General features: G+C 35.9%; 1 protein-coding gene across 1 annotated transcript in view; it reads right to left on the bottom strand.

Moving 5' to 3' along the window:
* LOC107600404 (synaptotagmin-like protein 5) overlaps window positions 1-17,391 on the bottom strand; it is a 19,031-nt gene continuing 1,640 nt past the window's right edge. Inside the window, exons 2-15 of the mRNA XM_016292301.1 lie at window positions 9,836-9,994; window positions 9,497-9,612; window positions 8,947-9,031; window positions 8,424-8,526; window positions 8,196-8,325; window positions 6,326-6,426; window positions 6,029-6,106; window positions 4,543-4,608; window positions 4,197-4,375; window positions 1,608-1,710; window positions 1,335-1,496; window positions 1,125-1,233; window positions 450-582; window positions 1-367 (exon numbers count right to left, since the gene is read on the bottom strand). Of these exons, the coding sequence (XP_016147787.1) occupies window positions 1-367; window positions 450-582; window positions 1,125-1,233; window positions 1,335-1,496; window positions 1,608-1,710; window positions 4,197-4,375; window positions 4,543-4,608; window positions 6,029-6,106; window positions 6,326-6,426; window positions 8,196-8,325; window positions 8,424-8,526; window positions 8,947-9,031; window positions 9,497-9,612; window positions 9,836-9,852 (1,749 nt within the window). The 5' untranslated portion in view covers window positions 9,853-9,994. The remainder of the gene's footprint in view (window positions 368-449; window positions 583-1,124; window positions 1,234-1,334; window positions 1,497-1,607; window positions 1,711-4,196; window positions 4,376-4,542; window positions 4,609-6,028; window positions 6,107-6,325; window positions 6,427-8,195; window positions 8,326-8,423; window positions 8,527-8,946; window positions 9,032-9,496; window positions 9,613-9,835; window positions 9,995-17,391) is intronic.

Genomic DNA, 17,391 nt, shown 5'->3' with positions numbered 1-17,391 from the left:
TTAAAGACTGTAGGGCTGAGCTAAAGAAAGACTGACCTGTTCCTGCCCCGAGCCGCACACCACCCAGGAAGACGTTGCTGGCTGGCCACATGTCACGTCACTTTTTTTTTCTTTTTTAAAGACTGTAGGGAAAAGGGCTGAGCTAAAGAAAGACTGACCTGTTCCTGCCCCGAGCCGCACACCACCCAGGAAGACGTTGCTGGAGAACGGCTCTCTGTCCCACACTGTCAGCTCCAGACACACGCTGTCCAGATCGCTGTGCTGCAGGCCACAATATGTGAAGGTGTGATTCCAGCGTGGGTTTACAGTGCGCTTCACCATGGCTGTCTTGTGCTTTGTGTTTTTCTTGTCATCAGGCAACAGGTATCTGATACACAAGAAGAAAAGGAGTAGGAGTGAGAGTTTACAAAGTGCACTGTATATGGAGGAGAAACTGGAAATCAACTCACCCTTTGACAAACGGGTCAGAGGACCCTCCTTTGACGGCTGTCAGGCTTTTTGCCTCTTTAACCAGCAGCTCCACCATTCCTCCTTTAGGGAGAGTGATGGCCTTCTTCTTTCCTTTTAGAAATCCCTTTTTTACTGAGAAACAAAAGAGAGCTTGATTAAATACTAATAATATACAGAGAGCTTCTTGGAGCTCAAATAGAAAATTCAAAATAAAAATTGATTTTAAACCAATCTCATGTTTGTTTTTTTTGCTGTGAAAATTATTAGATATTATATATAAACTTATCTAACATAAAATTAACCTACCATGGAAAGATGAAACATCTGTAAATGTACATTACGCATTTTTATTTAGAATTTACATTATTTGATTTTTCATTATTTTATATTTTTATACGTTTACTTTATAAATATTCATCTTTTATGATGACAGAATCTTAAATAAATAAATATATTACTATTAATAATCAAAATAAATTATTCTTCCATGTAATATAGTTTACAAACCTAACCGTAAGCTGTTTATGATTGATAGGCAACATAATAATTATAGACCACTCCATAAATAACTGATTGCCATATTAATGTTCAATAATGTGCTTTCATAGAAGTCATAAGTTTTACCAACAATGAAAAGGTGGAGAAATGATGTAATTTCTAATTCTAAATCATACCTTGGACTTGGTCCAGAGGCAGGGAGAGATTTCGCTCTGCAGGAATGTACTTCAAAACCACTGTCAGTTCCCCTTTGTAGTGAATCACTGCGTCCACATAAGACTCATTCTGACACAAACACACACATTTCAGTATCACTCGTATCCATGTCAACACACTCCTCTTTATCTCTCGCTGTTTCTGTTTGTGTGTGTGTGTGCTCAGCTCACCCTGGGCTGCAGAGCGAACCACTCCTCTATTTGCGTGTCAAACTCCCAGGAGTCAAAGGTCAGCTCAGCCTCCCCCAGGAAGCTGTTGTGTCCAAAACGATCATGATGCCACACAGAAACCTGCAGTGTGCGTGTCTCCAGCTGAGAGTGACTGACCACGTACTATACAGAGGAACAGAGACAGATAAGAGCCTTTAAATCAATATCTAATTTGCACCTTTCTCATCAATCTCAGTACAAAACCTTGTGAGGCAGGCATGAACGTCCTCTTACCCTCAGGTTTTCATTGAACACTGGGTTAGTGGTGTTGCTTTTGATGCTGGTTTTCATCTTGCTTTGACGGGACTTGTCTGGCAGGAGATATGTTTTAACATAGCTGCAAACACACACATAATACCAAAATCATAATACCACAATATCAGCCTCTGACACTTTGGTAGTGATATTAAATTGCTATAAGAGGCAACTAATAAACAACTTCAGACAACTGATTAAATTCAACTAGAGCAGTCAATATATTCAATGTCAATAATTTGTGATTAATCTCATAGTCACTGGGTTAATGGAACACTCCACTATTTTTGAAAATAGGCTCATTTTCCAACTCCCCTAGTGTTAAACAGTTGAGTTTACCATTTTCGAATCCATTCAGCCGATCTCCGGGTCTGGCGGTAGCACTTTTAGCTGTAGCTTAGCATAGATCATTGAATCTGATTAGACCATTAGCATCTCGCTCAAAAATGACCAAAGAGTTTCTATATTTTTCCTATTTAAAACTTTACTCTTCTGTAGTTACATTGTGTACTAAGACCGACGGAAAATGAAAAGTTGCCATTTTCTGTGCCGATATGGCTTTTAATATGGAACTTTCCTGATATGGAAGTTAGCCTATTTTCAGGCGCTGCGTAATATCATTGCACCTGCTGCACCCATGGTATGGCAGCAAAGTTCCTTGATTATTACGCCGGAATGAGAGTATAGTTCCTAGCCATATTGGCCTAGAAAATCGCAACTTTTCATTTTCCGTCAGTCTTAGTACACGATGTAACTACAGAAAAGTAAAGTTTTAAATAGGAACAATATAAAAACTCTTTGGTTATTTTTGAGCGAGATGCTAACGGTCTAATCAGATTCAATGATCTATGCTAAGCTACAGCTAAAAATGCTACCGCTAGACCCGGAGATCGGCTGAATGGATTAGAAAACGGTAAACTCAACTGTTTAACTCTAGGGGAGTTGGAAAATGAGCCTATTTTCAAAAATAGTGGAGTGTTCCTTTAAAAAATGTGTTTAATTTTAAATGAAAGAAAACAAAAAGTGTTTTGTTTGGCAAATTATTTAGATAGTAATATATTTGGATACTGGACTGAGGTCAATTTTTGTACTATTTTACACAACTTTAACAGAATTAAAGTTAGAAGAAAGCTTCCGGAAGACATTGATCAAATCTTTGGTACATATATTTTTATCAGTTAAACAAGGACATTTATTAGATCTTAATATACCACATTTGGAAAAAAATATATAATATTTCAGCAAAACATGGCTTTTAGTGTTTTAGTAACATCTTTTAGTAACAACAAATAGTGGAACATTTCCACTAATTCAAAATTTGAAAATTACAGCATTAAAGGAGTAGTTCACCCAAAAATAAACATAAAAATGGCATAAAGTAGTCCTTACATCCAGACACATTTTCTAAAGCCATAGAATGGCTATATGAGGAACAGATTGAAATTTAAGTCATTAAATTAACAATAATTATCATCCTGAAAATTAATTATTAAAATTTGCTCTCATTAATTGAAATAAAATAATATTGAATTGAAAAACTTGTCAAATGGAAATGCTGCATAACTAAAATAAAATACCTTTATGTTGATGTACTAAAATTGCTAAAAATAAAACCAAAAGAAATATAAAGCTAAAAAAGAAAAATAAATAAAAGCTAAATACAATACAAATACAATACTAAATACAAAAAACTAATAAAAATGACAAAAGCACATAACTAAATTACTAAAACTTAAAATTAAAATTAAACTGAAATTATACAAATAAAAGCTAAAAATATTAATTCAAAACATTAATAAATACTATAATAGTATATAAATAATACTAAAATAATACTGTTGGTCAGTAAATAATGACAGAATTTAAATAAACTAATAAAATAATTAATATAGTTAATGTTAATACATTGACATCCCAAATACATGCAGTGCAGAGATGCTCTACTAGGGCTCAAAGTGAAGTGTATAGTATGTGTTTGTGTGTGTGTGTGTGTGAGTATGTGGCCTTACGCATCTGTGCGCTGTCTCCTATCATCCCCAGTTGCTAGGCAGCGGCACTCACGGACGAGCACGTTTAAAATAATATTGAATTGAAAAACTTGTCAAATGGAAATGCTGCATAACTAAAATAAAATACCTTTATGTTGATGTACTAAAATTGCTAAAAATAAAACCAAAAGAAATATAAAGCTAAAAAAGAAAAATAAATAAAAGCTAAATACAATACAAATACAATACTAAATACAAAAAACTAATAAAAATGACAAAAGCACATAACTAAATTACTAAAACTTAAAATTAAAATTAAACTGAAATTATACAAATAAAAGCTAAAAATATTAATTCAAAACATTAATAAATACTATAATAGTATATAAATAATACTAAAATAATACTGCTGGTCAGTAAATAATGACAGAATTTAAATAAACTAATAAAATAATTAATATAGTTAATGTTAATACATTGACATCCCAAATACATGCACTGCAGAGATGCTCTACTAGGGCTCAAAGTGAAGTGTATAGTATGTGTTTGTGTGTGTGTGTGTGTGAGTATGTGGCCTTACGCATCTGTGCGCTGTCTCCTATCATCCCCAGTTGCTAGGCAGCGGCACTCACGGATGAGCACGTTGAGTGCCCCTGTTTTATAGCTGTAAGAGATGTTGAGCAGGATCTCCCCGGAAACCCGCACGTTGCCATAGTCCCCCGTCTCACTGTACACGCTCATCATACTGTTGATGCTGGTCTGGAGAGCACATACAAGGAGAATCTTTGGGTGTGCATCTTTCACAAGCTTGTGTCTGAGTGTAAGAATGTCTCTTCAGTGGTACAGAAGGGCAAGAGAGAGAAACTGAAGCGAACAGAGCAACAGACAGACACACATCTGCACACAAACACACACTGAACACTCACAGTGTCAGCATCTGAGTCAGGTACATTTAGGAAACCCCACTTTCTCTCCGAGGCAGGTGTGGAAGACTAGAATAAGATAGAGAGAGAAAGAGAGAAGAGAAGATTGATAGCAGGGGAAAAAACAGAGAGCAGAGAAGTAGAATAAGAAAAACATAGATAATATGACAGAAGACAGATTGCTGGAGTCAAGAAGTAGCTTTTTCATATTTGATTATGACTGTGTCATGTTTACTCACCCTTATGTAATTTTCCTCCATAAAGGTAGTGTTTTTTTTTTTTTCAAATTTAATTACCCAAACATTATCTTCAGTTTCATTTTTCAGCTAAATGAAGGCTTTCATTTCTGTTTCAGTGTTTTGTAATCACTACTCCTTTCCATACAATAAAATTGAATTGGGAACTGGAGCTGATGGTTTCCAAAAATTACAAAAAGCACCATAAAGGTAGTCCATAGGTCTTTTGAAGCCATACAATAGATGTAAATTCTGGCACAATACATCTTGACAAGGCACATTTGAATTTACATGAAGACTTGTAAGATTTGAGAGCTATGGCACAAAGCAATTTTTTTCAACAAGTGATAAATATTGCATAATTTATTTCTGTTCATTGAAATATATATTTGGAATATATCACAACAGTTGTTTGGGTCACTTTAATGGTACATTTAAGGTTATTTTTGTCATTATCTCCATTCACTTTCACTGTATGTAAAAGAGCAGCATTAACATTCTTCAAAACATCTTTTGTGTTCTTCAAAACTAAAGAACATCATGCAGGTTTGGAATGACATGAGGGTGAATAAAAAAAAGACAGAACCTTTATTCTATGAAAATATGAATGTAGTTGCTAGTTTTTTGCTTTTCTCTTGTGTTCCCTCTCCATCCCGCATCTGACTCATCTAGCTATTAGAGACTGTGTGTGAGCTACGAGTTATGTCAGCTTTTTTGAAAGAGGCCACTTGTCTTATTGTTTGCCTGAATGATCTCTCTTTGTTGAATCTTAATACACCATCTGCATTTGTATGTGTGGCCGGAAAACTGAGAAATATGACAATGATGCACTCAGTAGTTATTGTGTGTTTTATCTATGCTAAATTGTGTGTATATGAGATTGGGCAATAAAAAATGCATGCACGGGTCTGCCAGGTGAGTCAACAAATTAAGTGATCTCATGAAACTGGATATTTTGCCAGAAGGAGGAAATGCTAATATCCATAAGGCACAAGCTAGAACAAGTTTTAGAGCGTATGGTGTACATTAATATCAGAAAAAGGAGGTAACGAGTTGGGTTTCTGGCTCCCCTGTCATAAGGCACACAAATAAAAGTCTAAACATCGAGTATGCACAAGCAAAACACAGAAAGAGGAACGAATACATATTTTGTTTCAGTCAGACATCTCCACAAAGCCAGCAAACACAAATTGCAGCAAAGCTGTGATTATGGTGTTTTGTGTGTGTGTGTGTTTCTGTTTAAATCATTATACCATTGATTGTGCACTGCAGATGCTCCGGTTGGTTTTATAGTGTGCTGATAACGCCGCATCAATGTCCTCATCTGAGTCCTAGAGCACAAACACTGCCTTCAGCGAATATTACATCGAAAACAGCACTGGTTTCTTTCATGCGATCACTTCACTCAGTGATATGATATCAGAAATATCACATTACAGAAGGCTGTCTCTTATCATTTTAACTCCCTGCCTGGAAATCATATCCTGCACACAGGGAAAAATAATTATTGCAAGTGAGGAGTGGTTTAAGAGATTGTGTCTGAGATCTACCACATCGTTCAGGCCTGGAACAGAGCGGCATCGACTAATCAGAGGGTCTTCACTGAACCCCTCAACAGGATTACTAAGGTCCAACTCAGAGCAACTGCGATCTGTGAAGAGAGAAAGCAGCTGTTTTTAACCAAAGTTCTGGCCATTTTATATTTTATACTTCTACAGAAATACAGTGAGGTCCAAAGTCTGAGACCACTTGTATAATAGTAAAAAAAAAAATTATTATAACATCATTTAAGCAAAACGTTTAACTGAAACATTTTCAGAAACAAATTTCAGAATGTCTTAAGTATTTGGTATGTTCATGTAAACCCTGATGATCATGTTCTCCAGCATGATTTGAGAAAGATACAAAGTGCACAAAGGGGGGCCTTAACATTACTTAAAATAAGACAAAACAAGCATAAAACAAGCTAATATAAGTAAAAGTATAATTCTTAATTCAACAATTTTTTCTTCTTTGAAAGAACAGTGTAATCACTGTCTTGAAAAACTTGGATATATGAAGCAGCCTAATTAGTGTGAAAAAAAGTGTTATTTCTAGACCTGAAGAAGTCATGTAAATTAATAAAATCGTATAACTCCACAGGTATTTTCATACATTTGATCAATTATTTATTTATACATTTTATACATTTATCTAGTTAGTCCAAACTCTAAAATATTTTATCTGGTAGGAATTGTGAGTAAAAAATACTGTTTTTAAAAAATGCTTATTTTATTAGTGACCTAGAGCACTGTTTCCCAACCTTTTTTTAGTCGCAGAGCGCACATGCATAGAACAGGTTAATACGCTGAGCGTCACACCACGTGAAAGTGAAACCTGAGCGGTGAACTAATTTTCGGCAGCCGAAATTTCAGTTAATCTCTAATTATTGGCGACATCAGAAATGGATATTATATAATAGATGCTTTTTTGAACATTTTAGCTATTTAAAAATATTTAAAAATAATTTTTTTAACACGGCACCCCTGCTCTCGACAGATGGCACCCCAGTTGGGAAACACTGCCCTAGAGTGCCAAATCTTAATAGAGCAATAACGCAGAGTTTTAAATATTTCTACATATATTTCTTTATTTTTTTTACTTTCTTTTTTATAAATTTTTAAGAGAATATATATTTTTTTAAAAACAGTAGAACAAGGGGCACACATACTGTTTTTGAGGTAAGTACAGGTTTACAAATTCACAGACATTGATTATTGTTTAGATTACAAAACTCCACTTACATTTTGTCTACATATATTTCTATTTTACATGATGAAACTGTTTATTCCCATGTTTAAATTAAATTCTGAAATACACACTTTCAATGTGGTCTCAGACTTTTTAAAGTTTTTAATATTACATAACTAATATGGACAGTTTTGAGGGCAAATGTCATTACTGGTGTCAATAGCAGTAATATTATATGTGACCCTGGACCACAAAACCAGTCTTAAGTCCGTTGGGTATATTTTTAGCAATAGCCAAAAAAAACATTGTATGGGTCAAAATTATCGATTTTTTATTTTATGCCAAAACTCATTAGGATATTAAGTAAAGCTCATGTTCCATGAAGATATTTTGTAAATTTCCTACCGTAAATATATAAAAACTTAATTTTTGATTAGTAATATGAATTGCTAAGAACTTCATTTGGACAACTTTAAAGGCGATTTTCTCAGTATTTAAATTTTTTTGCACCCCCAGATTTTCAAATAGTTGTATCTCGGCCAAAGTCCTTTCCTAACAAACCATACATCAATGGAAAGCTTATTCATTCAGCTTTCAGATGATGTATAAATCTCAATTTAAAAAAATTGACCCTTATGACTGGTTTTGTTGTCCATGGTTACATATGCTGTGTTGTTGCCATGGTGATACCTGATGAGAGGGAGGCTCTGGATATGGCGATAGAGGGTGTGCTAGAATCTGTTTGTCTCCGCCCAGCCATCATCTTTTCAAGAACACTGTCACTGCTTAGTATACTAGACACGCTTTCTGCCCCATCCGGCTGAATAAACACATTCACGCACAAGGACAGTAAACACCACTTTCGGGTCATGCACGCAAATTAGTATACAAGAATGCAACTATGCTATCATGTTTTACCCCGTTTCTTGCCTCCGTCTGGGTCGGTGTTTTGACCATTTGTGCTCTCATGTTATTGGGTACTGTTGGTAACCCTGATGATTCCACTGCAACCACTCTCTTCCTAAAACACAGACACTTAATGAGTCTTAATGAACAGACACATGCTGGCACAGAATGCAATCATAGCTTACTGCACTCAAGTTTATACTGCCTACTATTTTTCCAAATTAATATGTGAAACAGTATGCACTATACAACAGGATTAATTTCAAAAAGTGGGATGCTACATTGTTGTCATACTCGGTATACTGCATGTTCAAAATCATGGTTGATATTACTCCTGGCTCATTTGTCACATTGTAAATGGTTCAGTGCATTGCATTATGAGATAGGCTACAGTGTTTACAGTGTTACATTTTAGCAGTTCCAGGCATACAGAAAAAAGCATAAAAAGCGCAAATACTATTAACTGCAGGAATTGTATTGCAGTAAGTGATTCCATGCATAGCCAGCTCAATGGACTGTAAATGATGCCCCTCACCCTTTCCTGTTCTTCCCTGTGCTTTTCTGGGATTGGGGCGTAGCTGATCTCTCCATCTCTGATGATCTGTGAGCAGAGCCTCCATCTCCATAAACAAAAACAGATATTCATAATAAAAAAAAAAAGTATGCAAAAAACCCATGTCTTTACATTGATGAGAACAAAATATAATGCTTAATTTCTCAATCTGTTCTCATAGAGAAATAAACTCGACAAAGCAAAGCTGTTGGATAGACCGAGGGTAAGTAAATCACATCATTGGAGAAGTGTTACTTAAATGTCACGGTTTTGTTCAAAGATTTTTTCTGTCAAAAATATTTTGTGTTTTTTTGTTTTGTCGTTTCGTCCTAATATTTCCAGTTGCCAGAATTCACTATATTTTTTTTATATACTGAAACATATAACTATTCTAATTCAAATCATCAAAAAAAAAAAGCCTGGAGAGGAAAATTTTCCATTATGTCAGGGCTGTCAGTGTGTATTTACGGCAACATTTACAGCCACTGGTTGATGGATGTCTGTGTTGACACAAACTCTGATTTGGTCTCACCTGGAACACTGCTGAGGATTGACTGTTTGACTACATCACTGCTGGTAATGCTGGCATGTTGAAACCTCTTGGATCTCTCTTCCAGAAACCATTCTCCAGTAACTACCTTCAGCTCCCTAAATCAGCCAGTCACACGCAGACAACACTGTGTAAGCACCAATCATAGAAGTGACAACCACAGCCTAATTGGTTCACCTATTAAAGAGTCTATGATCTGTTGACATTTCCTATTGAAACTAAAAGCTGGGGCAGAATATGGACAAAAGCCAAAAAAAAAATCAATTTTGTGGTGTCTTATATCTATTCACCATTGCAGTATGGATGTTGTGTGTGACTCACGCAGTCTTCGCACACATGGTGCATTTGCAGTTGCTGCCTGGAGGCGTAGCAGTGCAGAAGTTGCAGATGCGCCGATGACAGTTGGTACACACATTACCCCTCTGCAGGATGAGACCCAGAGCACGCAGACATATAGCACACTCGCGTTGATCCGCTGAACTACGCCGCCCGGCTCGCTTCAGTTCCAGAAGTTCATTTTTCAACTTCCTGTAGAGGCACAACTGCCATCACTGTTGGGGAGTAACTAAATCGTCACCTTGGAATTATAAAGTTCTGTCTGCCATTTTTTGTCAAAATTGAGTTATTCACATATTATTATTCTGTGACAACTTATTTACATTATGTGATGGTTTTTTTTGTTTTGTTGTGCACATTTTGTGTGCATTGTCTACACTTTGGGACTGATGTATGAAAGAGACTTGTTGCCCATATCCCATATCAAACTTTGAAGCTCAATATCTACAAAACTGCTCAGAATGCAGATAGAACCTTATAATTCCAAGGTGACGAAAATAACGATCCTATAAATTAACTACAGTAGGTCCGCTGCTTTGAACACAGTTCATCTATTCCAAAATGAAGCTACATTTTCAAGGCCACATGGCAATTTTTATGTCGCTTTCACTGACGTATAGTATGTAGTGCTGGAAAGGCCGATTCATTCCAGTGAATTCTAAGGTTCTAAAAAGGATTCACAGATTCGACTCACTACATTTTAAGTGTTTTTACCTGAATATTTAGCGCATCATTATGTGATCAAATCAGTTATATAAATTAGTTATTCGAGTATTCAGGTTTTTTTGTTGTATTTACTATAATTTATTAAAAATTTCAATGCACCCTAAATGGGATTTTTCATTCACTCATAAATCCAAATTTTTTTGTGTTAGAAAACTATGGCTGCAATTAAATTATACATTTTTCAATGTAGTTAGCTACTTTTCAAAAAAGTTTACATAGTCGCGAACTACTTTTGCAAAAGTGTGTGTGTACATGTGCCTTTTCACCTGCTGAATGCCTGCAAGCATAACATCCATATAAAAACAATCAGTTATTAATCAGGGTATTTTAGGTCTAATACTTATTGTATAACTAGGGAATCATGATTCACCTTATAACCTAGTTGAAGTCAAAAGTGTTTAATATAATATATATAGCATACAGCAATGTTCAGAAATAAAAAGACACTCCCAGTAGGAAAAAAAACTTCTATTGAAACCAAGCAGCATTTCTGCTTTTAAGAGTCAGAGAGAGAGGGTGGAAAATGATAATGAAAAACCAATTATTACTCTTTTCCTGCAAAAAAAAACCCTTTGACTAACAAATATCCTCAGAGGGGAAAAATATTTTTAAAAGTATAACATGACTCATTAAATTAAACATTAAAACACAAAATAGTAACTAAATAAAGGAATTAAAATTATTTAAATAGAATAATATATAAGAATAATTCAGAGGCAAAATCAAGCACTTTTTATGTGGTTCAGCATGACAGACTATATTAAGGATCATGATGATCTTTATTATCTGCTTTATGAATAGACTGACAGTCCGGATGTCAGTATGAAACCCCAGCCAAACCGATACAGCTACAGCTACAGCTACTAGTCACAATTGAGGTTTTTATCTAAAGTGACAATACACTAATTGCAGTGGCAGTCTGCCAGCGGCAATCTGGGGTGAAGTGGCTCGCTCGAGAGCACAAGAGTAATAGAACAGGACAGTAATCACTGTACATCATGCATACTTGGGACTGAACCTATAACCTTTGCATTAATAGCTAACACTTTCCATAAATATGGTATATAATAGAGCTTGAAGTCAATTAAATAATGAAGCTGTATGCTCTAATAAAAATATAAATACACCAGAATGGGTATTCTATTCTGTAAATTAAAGAATTGTATTCTTACAATAAGTTCAGTAATAAGCATTGAATGATTCAGCATAGCAAATTCATTCAACACTATAATACGTGTAAAAAATTAAGAAAATGGAATAATATTATTTACTTATCTTCCTGCCATGCTGTAAAAACGGTTCCAATTATGTCCTTGACATTGAGTTTTATGTTTTTTCTGATAAAATACACCAGGGGGAACATCATCCTATAAAATGTTTGCCTGAAAATTGTGCTTGTGAAAATTATGCTTTTGGTAATTAAAACAAGGTCATTATTAAAATGTTTTATTCTATTTATATGACATTTACAAAACTTTTTTAAATTATTAACTTATTTTAATTTTTAACTATTGCATGTCAATAACGACATACATACGTTTAGCTGATATTCATTACTACTATTAATAATGTATATTACATTATAAGAATAGTATTATTATTAGAATAGTATTGTTAACAGATTTTATTATTTACATAAAGTGAGCTTATGTATGTCATTATTTTGATATTCCCATATGATTAAAATTGTTGGATACAGTCAAGACAATCAAAACCATTGAGTTGATTGGGTTAAAAGGATTCCATCCTATTTTATGTTAAATATAACAGTTTGTCTAACTTGTTGATTTAAAAAACATCATGGTACACCGATTTGTATTTTTAGAAAGTGCCAGCTCTGATCTATAACTATTTCAGTCATGTTCAGTTGTCTTTGCTGGAAGCCCCATCGAGACTGAAGCATTGTACTGGCTTGGATCTGTGTAGGACTTTAATTTCCTGTTTGAAGTACTGATTTATGGGTCATATCCAACACCCAGCCCTGTCTAGTATGTGCATGATCTGGGTTAATATGTAGCAGTAACTGCATGCGTGTATGCCATCTCATCTTCGTTCCAGGTTTGTTTGAAATTAATAGTGAGTGACAAATGGGGCGGACAGAAAATATGTGTTCCTGTGTGTGTGTGTGGGCACGACTCGCTTTCCTATATTCTGTTGTCTGTCTGACAGAATCTGAAACACCATGTCTGACGGGTCAGCCTGCATAATCAGAACCTTCAAAAGCTGTTTTCACACCATCATTTACACTTAGAAAAGTGTATGCCATCGGTGCCACAACCACACACATACGTCTATGCGTCACACACAAGTGACAATTATTTGTAATGTCGCAGCACAAAATTGCTTTAAGCTGAATTGCATGCGTGCATGTTTGTGCCTTTGTGTGTAACAGAGGTTCTTGTTCCATTAAGTGTCTGACTCACCAGGAAGACGTGGAGCAAAATTAGGCCTAATTCAAATTTCTCATGCGAGAACTGTTTAAAGGGACACACACACACACACACACACACACACACACACACCGTGATCATTGAAAGTGTAACTTCAGTATCTCCACTTAGGAAAATGACACAGCATGAGCCAGCAATGTCTAGCAGCACTAATTAAAAAAAATCTCTTCTCCCCCTTTCTGCCATCAATGTCAGATAGTTTTTAGTATGTGTTTGAGTCTGAATGTTGGTGTGTTCATTATACACTCCTGAGCAAGGTGTATACTGCTGGGCTGCTTTAATAAAAAACTTACAGGGTTACAAAAGGTGTGGTATCTCTCTGGATCCCACCCTCAGTACACACACATTAGTGTACACAAAGCCTTGTATAAACATACATCAACACACAGCTCTCTTATGTTGTCAAACAATATACAGTACCGTTCAAATGTCTATGGCCTGGATTTTTTTTAAATGTTTTTGAAGATGACATTTTTAAAAATACAGTAAAACAGAAATATTGTGAAATATTATTACAATTTATAAAACTGTTGTCTATTTGAATATATTTTAAAATGTAATTTAATTCTGTGATGCAAAGCTGAATTTTCAGCAGCCATTACTCACTCTTCTCAGTGTCACACGATTCCTCAAAAATCATTCTAATATGCTGATTTGGTGCTCAAGAAACTTATCAGTGTTGAACATGTTGATTTTGCTGCTTAATATTTTTGTGGAAATAATTTTTTCATAACTCGTGGATGAACAGAAAATTCAAAAGGATTTATTTATAAATAGATTATAGACTAAAGCCTTCACTGTCACTTTTGATCAATTTAATGCATCTATGCTGAATAAAAGTATTAATGTCTTTTTTTAAAAATCTTACTGACCCCAAACCTTTGAACAGTAACATACTTTACAAGCATAGTTTAACAAAAATAAAAGAAAAAAGAAAGAGAAAGTTTTCTTTCATCCATGGAATACAAAAGGAGATGTTTACATAAATGCCCACACTGCTCTTTTTCAATGAAAGTGATAAGAATTTGAGGTCATAAGGATTTGAAATCACATGTAGGTGAGTAAATGCTTTTCTGTTCAAATTTTCTACATTTTTCATTTTCATGTGTAAACTAAATCCTTAAATAGCAGTAAACGTGCCTAATCCACTACCTGGACTAATTAAAAAGACACAACAACAACACTTTCAACAACACCCACAAGCACTGTTATTTCATTGTTACCCAGACAGGCTCTAGTAAATATTAAGACACCAGAAAGGAATAATGCTGCCTTCAAGTCCTTCTGAGAAATTCCTATTTACCAGCTGAAAGTCATCTTTACTATGTGATGTGAGTTCAAATGATTTTGGTTGGGGGAATAAAGGATAGGGTTTCATATTTGTTTATCTCTTTTTCACTTACTGACAAAAGACAGGAAGTTTTCAGCCCTAGTGCAACCTAATGAAGAGCGCTGGATGCACATTTGGTTTGTAATTGGTTCTTTATCTGTGCATTTTATCTTTTTCATGCTGAAATGTAGTTGCACAAGCTTATCAGTTCATAAAATGCTAAATGTGTAGCATTTTCTGACAAGCTCTATTTGTATTATCCATCAACAGTACGCTAACCACATGGAAAAGAAAGTACATTTTCAGCATGTTTTCTTGTGACATGCCTCAAAATTTTGATTTTTCCCTCTGGTAATTAAGCCACTGTGATACCATTCATATAGTATACGATCATCCCGACATGACCTAAAAGCAACATTAAAGATGACAAGCATGTTGCAAGAACCATGGGAAATGTAGTTCAGTGCATAAATCTTAAGAGAGCAAGTCAAAAAGCTGCCAGTCCAGCTCTCAGCTCAGTAATTACTCCTCTAATGATGGAGACACATTCACCAACAACACATGGCTTAATGGAGATTAGACTCATACATGTTTTATGCCTTTCAGAGAGGCTGCATTAGCATAATAAAAAAGGGACGCAAAGCTATGAAATGTAGATTAGCAAGACAAAACTGGGTCTTGGGTAGTAAGTAGAGCAGTGGCCCACCAATAAGAGATTTTGAGTATTCAAATATCAAATATTAAAATCTAGACAGAAGGGTGGAAAATGACCGATATAATGCCAATGTACATGTTTATTAATGACAGAAATTACATTATATTACACAGTATTTACTCAAAGATCTTTGTGTAAAAAACTGACACAAACAGGAACAACTTTTCAATCACCAAATGAATATGGTCTATTTCAAAGTCATCATTTATGGCAAATATATGGTTCACATATTTTAACATACATGTAAAGGGGCAGCTATAAATGATATGATGTTGTCAGACCAAATATGAAGTATACCATAAGTATTGCTTTTGAATCATTCTCTTTCACTACTTGTTTCCCTTCTTTTTTCAGTTTTTTATAACCAATTCTTACTATGTGTTTCCAGATCCCTACTATCACTACCACTATTAAACCACGCATCACACACTGTAGGCAGTGCATTCCTAACAACCTGCACACTTTGCCTATGTCTACTAATACACTACTTTATTTTTCTATTGGTTTTTGGAATTGCCAGTCTGTTGTAAACAAAGTAGATTGTATTACTTCTATTACTAGTCATTCAAAACTAAACCTCATGGCCCTGACAGAGACATGGATCAAACCAGAGGACAATGCTACAACTGCAGCACTCTCAAATAATTTCTCTTTTTCCCACTCCCCCCATCTGACTGGAAGAGGTGGAGGTACTGGTCTGCTTATCTCTAATGATTGGAAATTTAATCCTTTACCATCTCTGAGTATCAACAGCTCCTTTGAATCACATTCAGCCACTATTACCCACCCTCTTAAAATCCATTTTATAGTTGTCTATCGACCCCCAGGACCACTAGGTAACTTCGTGGAAGAATTAGATGTGCTGCTCTCAACCTTTCCTGAGGATGGTACTCCCCAAGTTATGCTTGGAGACTTCAACATCCACCTAGATAAACCTCAGGCTGCAGACTTCCACACTCGAGTGTTAACTACGGCTACTCACAAATCAGGCAACCAACTGGACCTTATTTACACACGCCACTGCTCCACTGATCATGTACTGTTTACTCCACTGCACACCTCAGATCACTTCCTCCTCACTCTTAACCTCAACATGGTTCCTGACACAATACATACCACTCCACATGTCACTTTTCAATGTAACCTACGCTCACTCTCACCCTTCCGGCTATCTGCTATGGTTTCATCAATGCTTCCTCCCCATGAACAGTTATTATCTCTAGATGTTAACAGTGCTACTGATACTTTCTGCTCCACTCTTACGTCTTGTTTAGACAGTGTTTGCCCCTTGTCTTCCAGGCCAGCTCGTACCACCTCTTCTGCCCCTTGGCTATCTGATGTTATCCGTGAGCATCGTTCTCCCCCTCCTTCATCAACTCTAACAGCTGTCGACTTTGCCACATTGTTCATTAATAAAATTACCAACCTCAGCACAGTTTGCCACACCACAAACTCTCAAACACATCTTACCAGCAAACATACACTCGTTTTCATCCTTCTCTCCACTCTCTGAGACAGAAGTCTCTAAACTCATCCTTTCCAATCATCATACTACTTGTCCGCTTGATCCTATTCCATCTCATCTCCTTCAAGCCATTTCTCCTACCATTGTACCTGCACTCATTCACATCGTTAACACATCCCTTCACACTGGTGTTTTTCCCTCAACATTTAAACAGGCTCATATAACCTCTCTTCTTAAAAAAAACACTCTTAACCCAACTCTTTTAGAGAACTACAGACCGGTTTCCCTTCTACCTTTCATTGCAAAAACACTTGAACGAGTTGTGTTCAACCAAGTCTCTGCCTTTCTCACACAGAACAACCTCCTGGACAGCAACCAAACTGGCTTCAGAAGTGGACATTCGACCGAGACTGCCTTGCTCTCAGTTGTTGAAGCCCAAATCTTCTATACTTATCTTGCTGATCTGTCCGCTGCTTTTGATATGGTGAACCACCAGATTCACCTGTCAACCCTATTGGAAAATGGCATCTCAGGAATCACACGCCAGTGGTTTGAGTCTTACCTTTCAGAAAGGTTCTTCAAGGTAACTTGGTGAGGTGAGGTGTCCAAGTCGCAACATCTAGCTACTGGGGTGCCTCAGGGCTCAGTACTTGGACCACTTCTCTTCTCTGTCTACATGGCATCACTAGGTTCTGTCATTCAGAAACATGGCTTTTCATATCACTGCTATGCTGATGACACTCAACTCTACCTCTCATTCCATCCTGATGATCCGACGATAGCTGCTCACATCTCAGCATGTCTAACAGACATTTCTTGTTGGATGACGGACCATCACCTTCAACTCAACCTGGC

This window comes from Sinocyclocheilus grahami, unplaced genomic scaffold (assembly GCF_001515645.1).
Source record: "Sinocyclocheilus grahami isolate Dianchi unplaced genomic scaffold, SAMN03320097.WGS_v1.1 scaffold283.1, whole genome shotgun sequence".
Lineage (NCBI taxonomy): Eukaryota > Metazoa > Chordata > Actinopteri > Cypriniformes > Cyprinidae > Sinocyclocheilus > Sinocyclocheilus grahami.
Note: the sequence above shows the minus strand (reverse complement) of the source record. Positions and strands in the feature narration are given on the sequence as shown.